This window comes from Bombyx mandarina, chromosome 12 (assembly GCF_030267445.1).
Source record: "Bombyx mandarina strain Sakado chromosome 12, ASM3026744v2".
NCBI classification, from domain to species: Eukaryota; Metazoa; Arthropoda; class Insecta; order Lepidoptera; family Bombycidae; genus Bombyx; species Bombyx mandarina.
In genome coordinates, this window is record NC_143219.1 from 1,882,485 (window position 1) to 1,900,469 (window position 17,985).

At 40.0% G+C, this 17,985-nt stretch overlaps 1 protein-coding gene across 2 annotated transcripts; it reads right to left on the minus strand.

The window, feature by feature from the left end:
- Positions 1 to 1,989: 1,989 nt before the first annotated feature.
- LOC114243499 (triokinase/FMN cyclase) lies at positions 1,990 to 17,985 on the minus strand. 2 transcript variants are annotated; one of them, XM_028175005.2, is made up of 15 exons: positions 17,733 to 17,985; positions 15,345 to 15,509; positions 14,218 to 14,281; positions 13,614 to 13,724; positions 12,938 to 13,026; positions 12,471 to 12,560; positions 9,935 to 10,052; positions 8,975 to 9,102; positions 8,255 to 8,372; positions 7,385 to 7,617; positions 6,480 to 6,642; positions 4,902 to 5,049; positions 3,827 to 3,926; positions 2,532 to 2,659; positions 1,990 to 2,158 (listed from the first exon to the last, which is right to left on the minus strand). In XM_028175005.2, the coding sequence occupies exons 2-15, from the start codon at positions 15,483 to 15,485 to the stop codon at positions 2,044 to 2,046; spliced, it is 1,746 nt and encodes a 581-aa protein (XP_028030806.2). In that variant the 5' UTR covers positions 15,486 to 15,509; positions 17,733 to 17,985; the 3' UTR covers positions 1,990 to 2,043. The 2 variants fall into 2 exon arrangements, with proteins under 2 accessions (XP_028030806.2, XP_089587887.1); XM_089731761.1 differs by having other exon boundaries at positions 15,345 to 15,592; positions 17,733 to 17,871.

Below are 17,985 nucleotides of genomic sequence, written 5' to 3' on the forward strand. Positions count from 1 at the left end.
TTGATTTGTGAGCTGACATAGCCTCTCAAGGCTATCAGCTTAGGTAGAAAAAGAAAATTAGCACTTTCAAAGTCTAAATCCAACTCACGCTTGTGCCCCCACCTTTTTTTACAGATAAAACTGAGTCACAAACAGAAATTTAATTTTATAATTTGCGTACAGACTCACTTGTGTAATTGGAGCTTGTTAACAATAAAAAATGTATCAATATTATACAAGGTTTTATTTAAACACCAATTAGATAAATCCAAAGAGCTGTCTATGCTACACATTATTATTATTTTTACTCTGAAAACGCATTATGGATGAACGTAGTGGCTCCAGGTAGTATGGATGAACTCTGCTCCGGTGGCGGGCGGTGCGATGGTAAGGACGAGATGATAGGATCATCTCAAACTATTCCTCAGAGCACTCCGCTAGGCACATTGTAAGCGAAAACAATAACAACGTTACGAAAAACCTACGACTCGATAACCCCGGTCCACTTCAGACCAGTTCTTATCAAAATGCTATACTAAATTTTAAATTTCAATGTCGCATATATCATTTCATCAAAATGAAGCGAGCTGAGGCGGTTGGCTTCGCTGTACTACTAATCGTGAGCATTGGCATTCAAGATGTCGCAGCAGTCAGTGTATACCGAAAGTCAGTAAAAGACACAAATGACTTGTACAGAGACCTACAAGCCACAGGAAGGAGGATATTAAAAAACGAAAAAGCTTCGCCGCCGCGTGTCGTCGACATCCACAGACGTGACGAAAACAAATTACAAACAATTCCGAGTACCGCATCAACACTTCGGATACCTGACCAACAGGATTTAGAACACCCGACAAAATCACAACAGAGAAAGGAAACAGAAGTCGTGGACAGTGCAAATAATAATTTGTTTGATGGCGTCTCGCTGTTTGTTGGCGACGGTTGTCCTGCTGGCTACGACAGAGCCTTCGACGGTACCTGCCAGCCGATCATTGAATGACACATCAATGATGTACGTACACATTCAGCAAATTGACAAAGAAAAACATTAAATACAAAAGTGAAACAAGCTATTTTAAATATGTAATGTGTTTAAAAACTTAGTTTAAGAATTAGGTCATTAATGAAGATTTATAGAAAGAGTATACAATATTTACAAGTTAAAATTATTCTTCTCTCTTATCTACATCTGTCATTTTTGCTTTGCTTTAAACACTAAAATTATTTAAATAATTATATATTGTAACTGTATCGGTAGTTTTATTTAAAAAAAAACCTTCGTTGTACTATTAAACACTTTTTTCAATAAACCAAATCTAAAATAATTTTCAATATTATGGACTGTGGCAGTAGCTATCATAACACAATTGTCAAGATCATCATCATAGTCAGTTACTCTTGGCAGAGCAATCAATCCTTGTTTATTATAGCTTGACAGCTATTCTCCATAATTCGCGAACTGAAGATTGGCGCACGCACACGTTAAGTGAGGCTTTACTTAGATCAATATTCAAATCTTCAAATAGTTCCTCAAATTGTGTCTAGCAGTCTAAATATTTTGAATTTTCTTACCATTCGTACCGTTAAAAAGACTCCAGTATAATTTATGCTTAAAAATGTGTATTCCAACGCAAAGCTTTTTTTTTATTACCTATGCTGATAGCCTTGAGGGGTTATTCCAGCTTCACCCTAAAGTTTAGGTGAGCTTACGGGGCTCAAACCGGAGTGTTGCTAAGACTGGCGCTAGCAAGAGCAGTGCTTCGCAGAATCTACCACCGGATCTGAAATGCGACCCACTGAGAAGATCCGGCGAGAAACTCAGTGGACTGTGTCTGTGGGTTGATTTAGGTTAATTCGCTCGATAATTCGACGAGGACGGTGACCGGTGCTTGTGGTACCTAAAAGCACCGTTAATAGATCGGGAGAATCCGTAATGACGTGCTTTGGGCGACGTCGACAACGCAAGGCATTTGAACTGTGATTGTATGAATGTTTTTTGTAAATAAAATATTTTTAGTAAAAAAAATAGTTTTTTTTTTTTTTAAAAAGTCATTCAATATTCAATCATATTTTACTAGCGATAGAAAACAGTATAGCTTGTAGCCAAAGAGCTGCTGCTCTCGCCCCAGCGTCTTCTTGCTGCGTATAACCGCTAGCTACGTACGATGCTCGACCAGCTCTAAAACAAACAACTCGAATTACCCTCATCTATCAATTTATCATTAGTTTTTACTGGTGGTAGGACTTCTTGTGAGTCCGCCCGGGTAGGTACCACCGCCTTGCCTATTTCTGCCGTGAAGCAGTAATGCGCTTCGGTTTGAAGGGCGAGGCAGCCGTTTTAAATATACTGAGACCTTAGAACTAATGTCTCAAAGTGGGTGGCGCATTTACGTTGAAGATAGATGTCTATGGGCTCCAATAACCGCTTAACACCAAGTGGGCTGTGAGCTCGTCCACCCATCAAAGCAATAAAAATAAATAAAAAATAAAAACTAATAAACAGTTCAAAGCGGTTAATAGTAAGAAGTGAAACAGAAGAAGGATAAGTATACCTTGCAACCATACTCGCTGTGGCCTTGGCGCCGTGATCGGCAGCTTCTGCAGCCTTCTTCAGCACCGCTAACAGTTCTTCTTCGATACACCTCTTCAATGTTTCAGCTACTGCATGCAAAGTGTCCAACTACAAGTGTAAATAACCTGATTTTTAGTCTAAGCTAAACTAATAACTATAAAACTACAGTGGTTTTTACGGATGTTCCGTTATAACTACTGAACCATACATCCGATTGACTTGAAACTTGGTATCCATGTAGATAACACAGATACTTAATGGATAGGCTAATATTTATATGAGTGTTGGACTCTCTACACCAGTTGCGGGGGCGTTAATGATGAGAATCTTTGTGGGAGTGAGGAATAATAATGTTAATTTTAAATGCCCAGCGAAGCGGGCGTGTACAGACAGTTTATTATACGATCAAAATTTACGTCCGCAATTTTATAAGCAAATTTCTGAATTGCTACAAATAGGAATATAGCTCTCAGAAGTATTGCATCTCATTCTTGTATATACGTTTGTCTCTTTTTAACGTCGCTTTTTCGTTTCATCGAATTTAAAATCACAACGGTGCAAAAGAAGTTTTTACTTCAATAACCATTCATCATTAAACTATACAACCCCAGGATGGGATTGCCTTCCTATGTTATGCCATGACATATAACATATTAATTAACCATGCGGTCCATGCCACCCATGACCGAACACTATGGAGGAAAGTCACATGTGGTCGCAATCCTCAGCAGTGAGAAGAAGAAGAAGTAATGAATACACTCGAGACAAGAACGAGTATACCCAAAGATACTCTACTAAGAAGTCACTGCCTCCACGAGATCTACATCTATAACTGCCCGTCTCTTCAAACCAGAATTATAGGACCTTGCAAACGTTCAACACTGCTCACCAAGATATGTCCACTTTTACTGGAAACGTCATATAATAACAGTACAATTTATTCAGTAGTGTTAAACAGCTGTTTTTTTTTATTGCTTATATGGGTGGACGAGCTCACAGCCCACCTGGTGTTAAGTGGTTACTGGAGCCCATAGACATCCACAACGTAAATGCGCCACCCACCTTGAGATATAAGTTCTAAGGTCTCAAGTATAGTTACAAAGGCTGCCCCACCCTTCAAACCGAAACGCATTACTGCTTCACGGTAGAAACAGGCAGGGTGGTGGTAACTACCCGTGCGGACTTACAAGAGGTCGTACCACCAGTAATTACGCAAATTATAATTTTGCGGTGGTTCGGCAGTGTGAGCTAGTCAGAGTCACTTTAAGGACCAACCATTGTCCTATCGCCGGGCTCGGCACCGCCGTATTTTGAAATAGCTTGTATTGCGCTCTCCAACGCCGACAGCCATGTTGGGGTAGAGTTGGTAGCAGCTCTGTGGAACCAAGACAGCGCAAGTCTTATTATACCGTTAACACCCGACTGTGGCAAAGAACAGGATTAAAATTGTGACATTATTAGCTCTTATGGCATGTGACATTATTACTTTTTATGTCCAGGAAGAAACCTCGCAAAAGCCTTTATCGCGCTTATGACATTTACAAGATAATTATTACTACAATTATGTGTTATGTCGGGTGAGGTCTATGTGGTTTATGGACGGTAACCGCTTGACACCAGGTAGACCGAGGGCTCCGTCCATCTATCTAGACCTAACATTTTTACACTTTTTACATTTTACATTACATATACGATTTCAGCGAATAATTCTGCTTACCCCTTCTGCTGCAAGAGTTTCCAGTTGACTAGTTTACTTATAGCAATGCAAATGAGAATTCCTTCTCACGTTTCAACGGCACCAGATTATCGCGTCGTAATCTATGTAAATATGACACGATGTACACATAGTATCAGCCGTACTCTAGCCTCGTGACTGCTTATCCACGCTTGGTCCTTGATGCGTGTGGCGATTTTCTAGTTAATTGCATTGCGGTTTGTGATAATTATGTTGAATTACTCCGTTATACAGCGCAGACGAATAAGAAAGTACAACTTAGTAGTAGACTAGAGACTAAGTAGACTTGTAAGTAGACGTCCACGGGGAAGGAATAACATCGTGTAATAAAAATCAAACCCGCAAATTATAATTTGCATAATTACTGGTGGTAGGAGCTCTTGTGAGTCCGTACGGGTAGGTACCACCACCCTGCCTATTTCTGCCGTGAAGCAGTAATGCGTTTCGGTTTGAGGGGTGGGGCACCCGTTGTAACTATGCTTGAGACCTTAGAACTTATATGTGAAGGTTGGTGGCGCATTTACGTTGTAGATGTCTATCGGCTCCAGTAAACACATAACAACAGGTGGGCTGTGAGCTCGTCCATCTACGCAATAACAAAATAATACATTTTACATTGAAAATGCCTGTGATGCAGCCGAAAGCCCCAAGCTGTAGATTCCACCCGAGGTCCCACCCATGTCGGTCTCGGCGATTTCTGACAAGTCCCAGAGTACGTTGGAGACATATTCTAACGAAGCTCTGCTCAAATATGCTAAGATGGCTGTTGAAAATAAGATTAAGATTACTTTGATAATCAAACGCAAGTTACATTTTGGCATCTAACAGCTTACCAATCTCATGGACATCACTGACAGATAGCATGTTGTCGGGATATAACCTTGCTACGCGGCAGGACCGCTGATGGTACCAATCTGTACAGGGTCACGATACTACTTATCATCAGTATTGATTTAATAAATTGAAAAAGAGAATCTGGTATCAAAATAAGGACCGGTAATTTAAGGTCGGTAGCGGCTTCTTTGTACTAATGGAATGCCTGATCGCTCTTCATAAGTAACGTTGGCTATTCACCATCGGGCGTTCTTCCTTCCAAGGCAATTCGACGAGGTCGGAGTAGTAGACCGATATAACAGCTATGTTATTCTAAGGATTCTTCAACTAGATCTGATTTATACACGCTAGAAATTTAGATCTTGGCTAGAGAGATTTATCTACAAAGCGTTGTTCTAATGAGGGCTGTCCCGCCTTTTTTTTTTTTTTAAACAATCACGCCACGTTTACTGGTCCCTGATAAGTTCGTAAAGAACTTGTGTTACAGGTACCAGATAACGGAAATAAATGTAAGATTTTTATTATACACATACATATATTTAATATACATCCATAACCGTGGAAAAGACATTTATATTTATCATACAAATATCTTCCCTTGGCGGGATTCGAACCCGCGACCTCCTTATGTAGTGACCATGTCACTTACCACTACACCAGACGGCCGTTAATTAGATTAGAACGTATGTGTGGTGCCAGCAATCCATGTATATTCAACACGCCTCATCACCGCTATTCAAGTATGACTTGTTTATTTATTCGCACGGGTATATACCTCCAGCCAAACTGCCTTTGCTAGGACCTACTACCACGTGTTCCGATTTTAAGGGTGGGGCAGTCCTTGTAGTCTCGACCTCATATCTTTTTTTTTATTGCTTAGATGGGCGAACGAGCTCATAACCCACCTGGTATTAAGTGGTTATTGGAGTCCATGGACATATACAACGTAAATGTGCCACTCACCTTGAAATATAAGTTCTAAAGTCTCAGTATAGTTACAACGGCTGCCCCACCCTTCAAACCGAAACGCATTACTGCTTCACGGAAGAAATAGGCAGGGTGGTGGTACCTACCCGTGCGCACCCACAGAAAGTCCTACCACCAGTAATTACGCAAATTAGAATTTTGCGGGTTTGATTTTTATTACACGATGTTATTCCTTCATCGCGTAAGTCAATCGAGAACATTTCTTAAGTACGTATTTCATTAAAAAAATTTTGTACCCGTCTGCGGGATCCAAACACCGTTGTATCGCTAGATACGAATGCACCACACGTCTTATCATTTAGGCCACGACGTCTTCGATCACCACTTTGAGTAACTATCATAGCCTTGTCGCTATCTTCTCTTCTTGCTTACCGTGTCCAAACTTTTTAAGCGTATTCCCGCAGTCGCCATCTCCGCACCCTGAGTCTAGTTTATTCAGTAAAGCCTCGCTCTTAATCAGTACTTCTGCAGCGGAGGTCAAACTCTCGCGGAGAAGATCTTGCTGTTTCGCTGACAAAGACGGGCCCGAAGCCGCCTGTTTTAGACCACCTTATATGTTCCTTAATAGGAGTGCACTGTGTCCCTTGCATTAAATCAGCGGTCGGGGAACCGGGATAAATTACCCCAAATGGGATAAAATGAAATTTTGGGGGGTAAAAATGAAACCTTTTTCAGTAAAAAGTATATATTTAAGTGAAACTTTTTTAGAATCGTTAAATTTTTAGTTTTTGTTTTCTTTTCAAAATTATCTTGGGGGCTTTAATATGAAAGATGCTAAAAAGAAGCGATTTCGTTTTTTTTTGTTCCTCGCCATGGGGTAATTAATATCAACTTACACAAAAATATTTTGGGGTAATAATGAAAAAAGTTCCCCGACCGCTGCATTAAATTAAGAAATAAAATTATGTATTATTTTCTTTCTTACGAGAAGTTTAAATGAAAGCGCTATCATATCCAATTCGTAGATAAAGATGCTCTTGTAAGGTGTTATTATATGAAGAAGGAATATTTATAGTACACTAAATCATAAGCATAACATTATGAAATGTTATATAACACTGTATTCTGAGTATAACAGTATCGCCGGTGTCATCGCTTACAGAGAACCAAACAAACATTAGATGATGGGGGACTATGAGGTGGATTGTTGGGAGTTAAACCAAATAAATAACCCTGCCGCTCCTCCTCCCAAGCATCCACACAACCAAGATTTGATACCGTAACATAACTTGAAGTGGATGTGCTGAAATATAAACTAAAAGCCACCTCAAACGTACCTTCCTAACGTCACCTTTCAACAAGCTCTCATCGTCGACATGTCCTCCGTCACTCCTCACGGATATTTCACCACCAGTCCAAGCTGCAGCTGAAGTGGGTGCGTCCAATAACTCTAGGAAGAGATCGCCATGCTCCTTGCTTAGAAGCAGAAGACATATTTGAAATCCGTGCATCTCTAGTGATGTCTTTAAGTGCCCCGCGTATACTCGTTCTACCGTGATATCGTGGTTTTCTGTAATCAGAGCCAAAATTCAATTGTACAGCTGCGTTATCAGGTTCTGATTCCAATCGAGCCTGTTGCTCATGTAACGGAGGCTGATCACGGACGCCTATGGACATAGTTAATGTTAAGGCTACAACCACGTCCATATCTCATCATCATCATTTCATCATAAGAAGGACGATCATAAGAAGCAGTTAATTTCTCTGCAACGGCCGTCTGGTGTAGTGGTAAGTGACATGGTCACTACACAATGGGTTCACAGGTTCGAATTCCGCCAAGGGAAGATATTTGTATGATAAATTTTAATATAACATGTATTTTCCAGGTTTATGGATGTATATTAAATACATGGATGTGTTTAATAAAAATCTTACATTTATTGCCGTTATCTGGTATCCTGTAACACAAGCTCTTTACGAACTTAGCACGGGACCAGTTAACGTGGCGTTATTGTTAGTAAATATTTATTTATTATTATTTCTAAGATTAATGATGATTGCGGTACCAAAATGGCAGTTAAGATTCTGCTTATGAAAGAGCACAATGACTCTAGGTATTATGCATAAACTTTACGATGGCGGCTGGCGGGTACAATGGAAATGGTGGGATCATCTCAAAACGTCTTCTAAATAACTTTAAAACTCACCTAAGTAATCCTTAGTTTCAGCGCTGATGATATTCATTTCCAAGAACGAAGTACCACCTAAGTTGTCCACTGTGACCGCTACCCGATCTCCCCGTGATAATTTTAAATGACCAACAATCTAAAAATAGATTAGGAAACAATAAATATTTAGTGTAGTCTAATTGAAATACTGTCTTTGTCTTTTTCATTAAAATTCAATACGAACGAGAGAGACAAAACACTGTTAAGCTAGATTTTGTCGATGATCATTAATAGCGAACTGATTTTTGTTTTAACAGAAATATTGTTTGAGATGATCCCCTCATCTCCTTTTTATCATCGCACCTCCAACCATCGGAGCAGAGTTCATCCAGATTATCTGGAACCGCTGCGTTCATCGACAGTGCGTTTCCAGAGGACTTTTTTGCCACGTACCATCCGGCTATGGAATGAGCTCCCCTCCACGGTGTTTCCCGAGCGCTATGACATGTCCTTCTTTAAATTTTAAAGAAGGACATGTCATAGCGCGGTAGGCAGCGGCTTGGCTCTGACCCTGGCATTGCTGAAATCCATGGGCGACGGTAACCACTCACCATCAGGTGGGCCGTATGCCCGTCTGCCTACAAGGGCATTAAAAAAAAATCCAATATTTACCAAGGATTCTAGTTGAATTTGAAGAATGAGAGCATGGCCAATGAGTGATTAGTAGAAGTTACTAAAAGACAGATGTAAAACCATTACTATAGCTAGAAGCATCTTGACGATTTCCTTGGCGGTACCCATTTTGACTTTCGCTATACCAGCTTCGCCGTGTACACCAGCGCCGAGTTCCATCTCGTCAGGTGATATCTCGAACAGCGGCGGCTGACCTACAAGACAGCCATCATATAGTTTAGTTGTGGTAGAGGTCTCTTAAGACCCTCCTCTCTCAAATCTTTACGGCAGGAAATAGGCTGATGGTAATACCCGTGCAGACCCACAAAACGCCCTAGCTAATAATTACGCATTTTTTTACGCATTTGATTTTTAATGGAAGTTATACATACATGTACATGTAATTTACATTTTTTTATTTTTTTTTATTGCTTATATGGGTGGACGAGCTCACAGCCCACCTGGTGTTAAGTGGTTACTGGAGCCCATAGACATCTATAACGTAAATACGCCACCCACCTTGAGATATAAGTTCTAAGGTCTCAGTATAGTTACAACGGCTACCCCACCCTTCAAACCGAAACGCATTATTGCTTCGGCAGAAATAGGCAGGGTGGTGGTATCTACCCGTGCGAACTCATAAGAGGTCCTACCACCAGTAAGATTATACCTATTTGCGTGATTTGAACACGGACCTAGTCGCATCGCTACATACGAATGTTCTGGTCTGCTTTACTATACAACAGCCAAACGGTGTAGCTTCCAAATGTAACAACCTTCTGGAGTAATTACGACTAACACTACTAAATGAATGACAAGCCATATATACCACATATACCATATAATAACCTAAGTACTTAATTAGTGATGGGAGCATTAAAGCCCGCTCTCGTTAGGGCCAATCGTCCCAGTCCTCTGTTTCAGTTTGAATAATTGGACCAGTCCTTACACAATCGAAACTTCGACCCCTCTGATATAGATAATTATTTAACGAGAAAAGACGTGGGCTCACCTACCATCTTTATGGCAATAAATAATAGGACTTGCCTGGCAGAGAGCAAGCGCTGAGGCACACGCCTAGGGTGGCCATGTTTTTGTTAGCTTCAACTGCAGTCTTTCGTATCGTCTCAAGGTCGTAACCTTTTAAGGCCATTGCTCCACATAGCTGAAACACAAACAAAATTTGATACAACCAATAAACCTTTGGGTGTGATTTACGCTCAGTAGTAGTGAAACCTTCATAAGTGTTTTATCTGATTCTCTCGCAGGTCAAATTCTTTAGAAGTCCTTTTTTAATGTCGCTCTTTTGGTTTCATTGAATTTCAAATGCTCGATGCTGAAGAAGTTGCACTTCAGAAACAAAGCCCCCTGAGTTGGTTTCGTCAAATCGTTGCTTGTTGAAGTTTACCTTGATTTCCATCAAGACTAAGTGAGGTAGAATTTATCCTACGAGGGCTGCACTAAAATTATCGGGAATGGAATATTTCCACTGTTCCTGTCATATTAAAATCTTTTTAATTGAAAACTCTTTGGTTTTAAAAATCGAATACCATTTATTTATTTAAAAAAAGATTCTCGGTCTTGTCACGAGGTTTTGTCAAACTTGTTTAGTCATTGAGAAAATGGAATTGACTCGAGAAAATTCAAGAGCGATGATTTATTATGACTTTCGAAGTGGTTTAACACAAAAAAAGTGTGTTGACCGGATGATTTCTGCATTTGGTGATGAAGCCCCATCCAAAACCACAATTTATCGCTGGTTTGCTGAGTTTCAACGTGGACGTGTCAAGCTCAGTAATGATCCCCGTCAAGGTCGTCCAAAAACTGCAGTCACCCAAGAAAACGTTGATGCTGTGCGTAAGCTGATTGACGAAGATCGACATGTGACATACCGCGAAATTCAGGCAACTTTAGACATTGGCATAAGTCAAATACAAATAATCTTGCATGAACAATTAGGTGTAAAAAAGTTGTTTTCCCGATGGATACCGCTTTCGCTCTGTGAAGAGCAAAAAGCGGCTCGCGTTACTTGGTGCGTCAGAACTCTCGAAAGATTCCACGCAGGATCCTCAAATGCTGTATACAACATTGTATCAGGTGACGAATCCTGGATATACGCGTACGAACCCGAAACAAAAAACCAGTCACGAGTTTGGGTGTTCGAAAATGAGTTAAAGCCAACAAAAATTGTTCGTTCACGGAGTGTTGCAAAAAAAAGGTGGCCACGTTTGTCTCCAAAACCGGCCATGTTACGACTATTCCTCTTGAGGGACAAAGAACGTTTAATGCAGAATGGTATGCTAGCATTTGTTTGCCACAGGTCGTTTCTGAACTCCGTAAAGAGAACTGCAACCGCCGCATCATCCTCCATCACGACAATGCGAGTTCTTACACCGCGCACAGAACAAAAGAGTTTTTAGAGCAAGAAAACATAGAATTATTAGACCATCCGCCGTACAGCCCCGACCTAAGCCCTAATGATTTCTATACTTTCCCTAAAATAAAGAATAAATTACGTGGACAGAGATTTTCATCACCTGAAGAAGCTGTGGACGCCTACAAAACGGCCATTTTGGAGACCCCAACTTCCGAACGGAATGGTTGCTTCAATGATTGGTTCCATCGTATGGAAAAATGTGTCAAATTTCGCGGAGAATACTTCGAAAAGCAATAAATACATTTTTAAATAGTAACGTTGTGTCACTTCGTTTATTCCCGAAATTTTCAGTGCCGCCTATGTATAGAGATTTTTAATCGGAAATAAATTATTTAAAAATCGTATGATGCCTTTTTGCTTATTTCTTGGGTTTTCTTTGGTTTTTGGCGGATCGCGAGCATAATTAAAACTAGTTTTACCGTTCTGTCTCAAGTTTATAATATTAATTTTGTTGTGCCCGACATTACGAACACTATAGCACTCAAAGACCCCGAATACCGAAAATAATCATCGCGAATTTAAACCTTACATACAAGTTGTTTACATTTTGAACTATAATAAGGTTAAGGGGAACACTAATAGCTTGCGATTTGAAATTTGGAAAAACCAATGATAATTGAGGAAGCTTGACTTCGTGACCTGACTGATAAGACAAGCGACGGCAGTTTCGTTGTACTGATCATCCTCAAATAACGTCACCTATAATACGTGACTAAATTATGCATCCTTCGATGAGCCTCCGTCTGCAGTCTTTAGCCAAATGCCAAATGTCTTTAGGCTCCATCGTGGAAATAACACCAAATGGGCCGTGAACAGATCAGCCCAAGTACTCCAATCAAGAAACCGTAATTTGGAAGGCATCATCATCCCAGCCTCTAGCTGTCCACCTCTGAACATAGGCTTCTAGAATCAAACTCCAGTGCGCCTGGTCCGATGCCACCTGCATCCAACATGATCCAGCGTGTTTCACTAGGTTGTCGGTTCATCAGTTAGGTGGCCGTCCCACCCTGCGTTTACCAACACGTGTTCTCCACTCAAGAATCTTTCTGCCCATCTTCGCGCTATATTGCCAATTTTATTTGGAATCCACCATTATGAAAATTCTATGTATTTGCAATAATTAATAATTTCAATTTCAATATTAACCTTATAAAATAGTACTTCTCCGACCATACTGCGCCCGCCTGTTTTGTTCTTGCTTGAAGCCACATCCTCTCCCACGATAAGACCTTCCACCTGAAATTTAATTTTTAATGTCACTGTTCCAAATTATTATACATTAAATTACACGACTGTAACCCAAGTCTGAAGGTAGTCGCATAGCCATGACCCGAAACTGGGTCGGTTCTAACCAATAGACACAGCCTACTGAGTTTCTCGCCGGAACTTCTCAGACTGTTGCGATTCCGATCCGGTTTTTTATGATTAAGTATAAAAATATTAGATATCAGACTTATTTATTATATATTCAGATATTAGGATGATATTAAATATTATTATCAATTTTGATGACCGGTGTGAGAAAACACAAGGGCATTGAAATAAAAAGCAAACCTAGTCTACGCCATATCTGTCAGGAATGCTAGCAACTACACCACTGAGTCATTCATTACCTTAATTCCTGCTATTTTAGCTTTCTCGATGGCCTTGCCGAAGTTTAGCCGATCGCCTGTGTAATTACCAATGATAACAAGAACTCCCCCTGAAATTACGGAAGGAAAATCCATTATAACAAGAAAAGCTCCAGCCAATCACTGATAAACGAAAATGGTACTGATGACACAAGGTTCACTCAAATCACAGTTCATTATATTTTTGAAAATTAGAAGAAAAAAGTTATTTTGTTATTTTTATTGCTTAGATGGGTGAACGAGCTCACAGACCACCTGGTGTTAAGTGGTTACTGGAGCCCATAAACATCTTCAATGTAAATGCGCCATCTTGAGATATAAATTCTAAGGTCTCAGTATAGTTACATCGGCTGCCCCACCCTTCAAACCGAAACGCATTACTGCTTCTCGGCAGAAATAGGAGGGGTACTTACCCGTGCGGACTCACAAAAGGTCCTACCAGCAGTGATAACGCAAATTATAATTTTGCGGGTTTGATTTTTATTACACGATGTTATTCCTTCACCGTGGAAGTCAATGGTGAACATTTGTCAAGTTTGTATTTCATTAGAAAAATTGGTACCCGCCTACAAGATTCGAACACTGTTGCATCGCTAGATACGAATGCACCGGACGCTTATCTTTAGGCCACGACGACATCACAAAAAATGTCATTCACCTGAATTATATTTGTGTAGTTGCGCTATCCCGTACAATACATGTCCAGTAGGTGGTGAAGCGAAAACCCCACCAGCCACTGCGCCATCGAGCATTCCCGAACCTATGAATCCTGGAAAATATACGAATTGAATCACATGACCCTTTTCGCAATTATTCTTTACAATGAACATTATTTAAAAAAATATATTTGTAAGTTGCGATTTTAATATTTTTTAAGAAAATATGAAGCATTTTATGAAACTAATTAAAATATTTGCAAGTTATTTTTTAATAATTAATTGCAAATGTTATCGCTTTACATAAGGCGTAGACATGAGTGGCATAAAGAAAGCGGAGCCGTTGGCTCAAAACTTCTTCCTTTTATCATTCTATTTTTATTTTTTTATTTGTTTTATAATTGAAGAATTAATGGGTGGCCCGAAGGCCTTTCCAGTTTCACCAGGACAGGTGGGCGTGCAAAGGCTCAACCAGAAGGGGTGGTATTTGCTAACAGCTGCCCGAGTGCCTCCGAAGGAGACCTAACAACTCAAGAGCAGCTGACAAATGAAAAAAAAATGACAATGCCCATTGTATAAACAGAATACGGACAGACCAGAACAAACCTGATGCAAAGGGTTCGTGTCCCGATCCTCCACCACCAAGGATGGCCACTCTCATACTGTCATCCTGAAAGCCAAGCATTTTTTTACAAAATTCAGGGTTGCCAACTTGGCCGGAACACGTGATTAGATTCAAATCCTTGTAGGGTTTACGAGTTTTTTCAAAAAGTCATGATTTTACCAAGAAACTTTCTAAATTGCATGAATAAAATTTTTAATAATTCCAATTATATCCAATGAGTTTTTTTCTATGACGGAGACAAAAAAAGGGACTTCGGTTCCCTCTGTATTTTGTACCGTATGTTCCATGGTGAGTGCTCTGAGGAATTGTTCGAGATGATACTGGCATCTCGTTTTTACCATCACACCGCCCGCCACCGGAGTAGAGTTCATCCATACTACCTGGAGCCACTGCGGTCATCCACAGTGCGTTTCCAGAGGTCTTTTTTGCCACGTACCATCCGGCTATGGAATGAGCTCCCCTCCACGGTGTTTCCCGAGCGCTATGACATGTCCTTCTTCAAACGAGGCTTGTGGAGAGTATTAAACGGTAGGCAGCGGCTTGGCTCTGCCCCTGGCATTGCTGAAGTCCATGGGCGGCGGTAACCACTCACCATCAGGTGGGCCGCATGCTCGTCTGCCTACAAGGGCAATAAAAAAAAAAAAGTGTACTTATGTACGCGCGTAAGAAGTTATACTTTATTTTTATTAAATTTATATCTTTATTTTGTTTAAAATTTAATCAGTTTGAAAAAAAATCGATTAAACAACATCCTCAAACACGCATATTGGACATCCCTTTTCTTGACATCGTATAAATTCGGTAATTCTCGGTACGGTTCGGAAAGTTCACCTGCTGCTATATTCAGGCTCGCCAAGTTACGTCGGTCGTATTGTAATGAGCGATTTAGTGGGCAACTTCATTCTGTTAATTTTGTGTCACGGTGCGCGCGCATCGTAAAATTTCACTCTCATCAATTTTTCATAACGCGCCTAAAGAAGTATAACTAGTGGTGATCTCGACCTGTCTAGTTAGCGTTGTTTGACAGTCTAAATACAGCGGTTAAAAGCTTAAAATTGCCGAAATCGGCGAGAAAGGTATCCAGAAATTCATTTGTAACTGATTTCACCTGTCTCCTGATGGTGATGACCCGGTGCTTCGGATGCAATTGCAACTGTGGGTACACAGCCACCACGCCGCGCAAGTTATCATCGACGCACGTTTCTGGAGTATTTATTATCTTCTTTGTGATTGGTTTGATTGATGTCATTATCACTGAACGTTGGTGGGTCTTCTGTGTTTAAATTTAGACAATTTATAGATAACAAAATACACGACAACCTTCCTTCGATACGTCTAACGACGCCTAACTCAACCCTGAAAGAATGTTCGATTTCAAATTTAAGTACTGTGTGCTTAGTGCGAGTTTTTTAACGTTCCCGATAGCGTAAAAGTTAACCTAATTTTGTATGCAGTTGAAACAGCGCCCCTAGCGGCAAACATAGGCGAACGATCCAATTCCATACAAGTATGAGCTAACTTTTACGCTGTCGAGAACGTTAAAAAACTCGCACTGAGCGCACTGTTTTGATATTTTCATATTTCGTTAGCCCGCACGAACATGATAAAGAATGAATTTATCAGAGGAAGTGTGAAAGTAGCCCCGGTAAGCAACAAATTAAAGAGCAGACGGCTAGCGTGGTGTGGACATGTGATGCGTAAAGAGAAGATGCATGTGACTAGGAGATGTATGGAAATGGTAGTGCAAGGTAGAGGGGGAAGAGGTCGACCAAAGAAGACATGGATGGAGTGTGTGAATGACGATATGAGAGAGAGAGAGGAGTGAGTGCTGAGATGACGGCTTATAGAAGAAAATGGAAGAGAAAAATTAGGTGTGCCGACCCCACCCAGTGGGATAAGGTGGAAAATAAGAAGATAACTGGTGTTTATACTGGTGTATATAATAAATTTTACTGGTGGTAGGACCTCTTGTGAGTCCGCGCGGGTAGCTACCACCACCCTGCCTATTTCTGCCGTGAAGCAGTAATGCGTTTCGGTTTGAAGGGTGGGGCAGCCGTTGTAACTAAACTTGAGACCTTAGAACTTGTATCTCAGGGTGGGTGGTGCATTTGCGATGTGGATGTCTATGGGCTCCAGTAACCACTTAAGATCAGGTGGGCTGTGAGCTCGTCCACCCATCTAAGCAATAAAAAATAATAATAATAATAATAATAATATGATACATTCGTCGGTTTCTGCGAGTCGTAAACGTAATCAAAACTAAGCTAACCAGTCCGTCGTCTCCGTAGCCATATAAACTGTACAGCATTCGAAATATTGGAATTAATATCGAGGCGTGAAAAGCTATTTGGTTTAAGCGACATTTTGCTTAGTACCATATTACGAGACATTTATCTTTGTAATTAATGATGCGTTTTATTTGGCACTAGCTGACCCGGCAGACTTCGTAGTGCCTCAATCTATAAACAAAAGACCTAAACTTTTGTATAAAATAAACTTAAAACAAACAAAAGGATTCCGTCCGACGTCCGGGGGACAAATCAAAGGAAAAACAAAATTGTTATTTTTATTTAATTCCGAGCTATTTATCTTTACCTTTTAAACCTTCTCTGGACTTTCACAAATAATTCAAGACCAAAATTAGCCAAATCGGTCCAGCCGTTCTCGAGTTTTAGCGAGACTAACGAACAGCAATTCATTTATATATATATAGATTAGCATAAATAATTCGATGTTTTAATTGAAGTTCAATTAAGTTTGCTCCATTCAAATACCTGAAGAAGTTTTTTATGATAAAATATTTTTTCCAAAATTTATACTTTCTTTTTTTAAATACTAATATGTCTTTCTTGTAAAATTGCAAAAATTTCGCTTAAACCATAATAGCCTTTGCCTTTCGTATAATAAGGAAAAACGCGAGATTAAATCGTAACCGGTCATCGTTCTCGTCGAACCCGTCGCTTGGGACAAAGGGCTCGACGAGTAAATTAACCCACAGACACAGCCCACTGAGTTTCTCGCCGGATCTTCTCAGTGGGTCGCGTATCCGATCCGGTGGTAGATTCTGTGAAGCACGGCTCTTCCTAGGGTTCGTGTTGGAAACGACATTAGGTTTGAGCCCCGTGAGCTCACCTACTAATTCGGCGAATCTAGAATAACCCCTCGAGGTTCCTAGTAACCTATTCTAGAATAGGTAAGAAGAATAATAATCGTAAAAGTAATTTTAAATACACTTTATGACTCCCTCACGGATATCACTAGTCACTAATGAACACTAATGAGGAAAAGGCATTTCGTTTCTAAGCTTCCGACAATGTTAAAAAAACATATTTAAACTTCATATCACCTTCACTCATTCTGCACATTTTTTCACAATGCTTCCCGTAACTAAAACTCTAATGAAATAACCTTGGATGTACTAAACATATTAATATGTATGTGATGTATTAACAATATATCGCGATATTTCTATGAACGAAGTAAACACAAAACTCACCTTGATATTAATACGAAACACTGAAATGATTACTTCACTTCACTAAAACACAATGTACAATAACACTGGCCAATAACTAACTTTATCAATTACATAACGTTTTATCTAAAGTTTATGACCTGAAATGATAAATATCTGTTATACTTGTGTTAAATGTAGACTGATGTATGCTTGTATTAACAGGGAATTTAATATCTTGTTAGTATTTGTGTATTCCTAGTTCAATTGCTTCTCTCGACAACACTGAACTATC

Coding starts and splice junctions, on each gene's coding strand:
- LOC114243499 (XM_028175005.2), bottom strand. CDS start 15,485: ATGACATCAATCAAACCAATCACAAAGAAGATAATAAATACTCCAGAA. Junction 14,282..15,344: donor TCATCACCATCAGGAGACAG/GTGAAATCAGTT, acceptor CTTGGCTTTCAG/GATGACAGTATGAGAGTGGC. Junction 3,927..4,901: donor GCATCACAGGCATTTTCAAT/GTAAAATGTATT, acceptor TTGGTTCCACAG/AGCTGCTACCAACTCTACCC.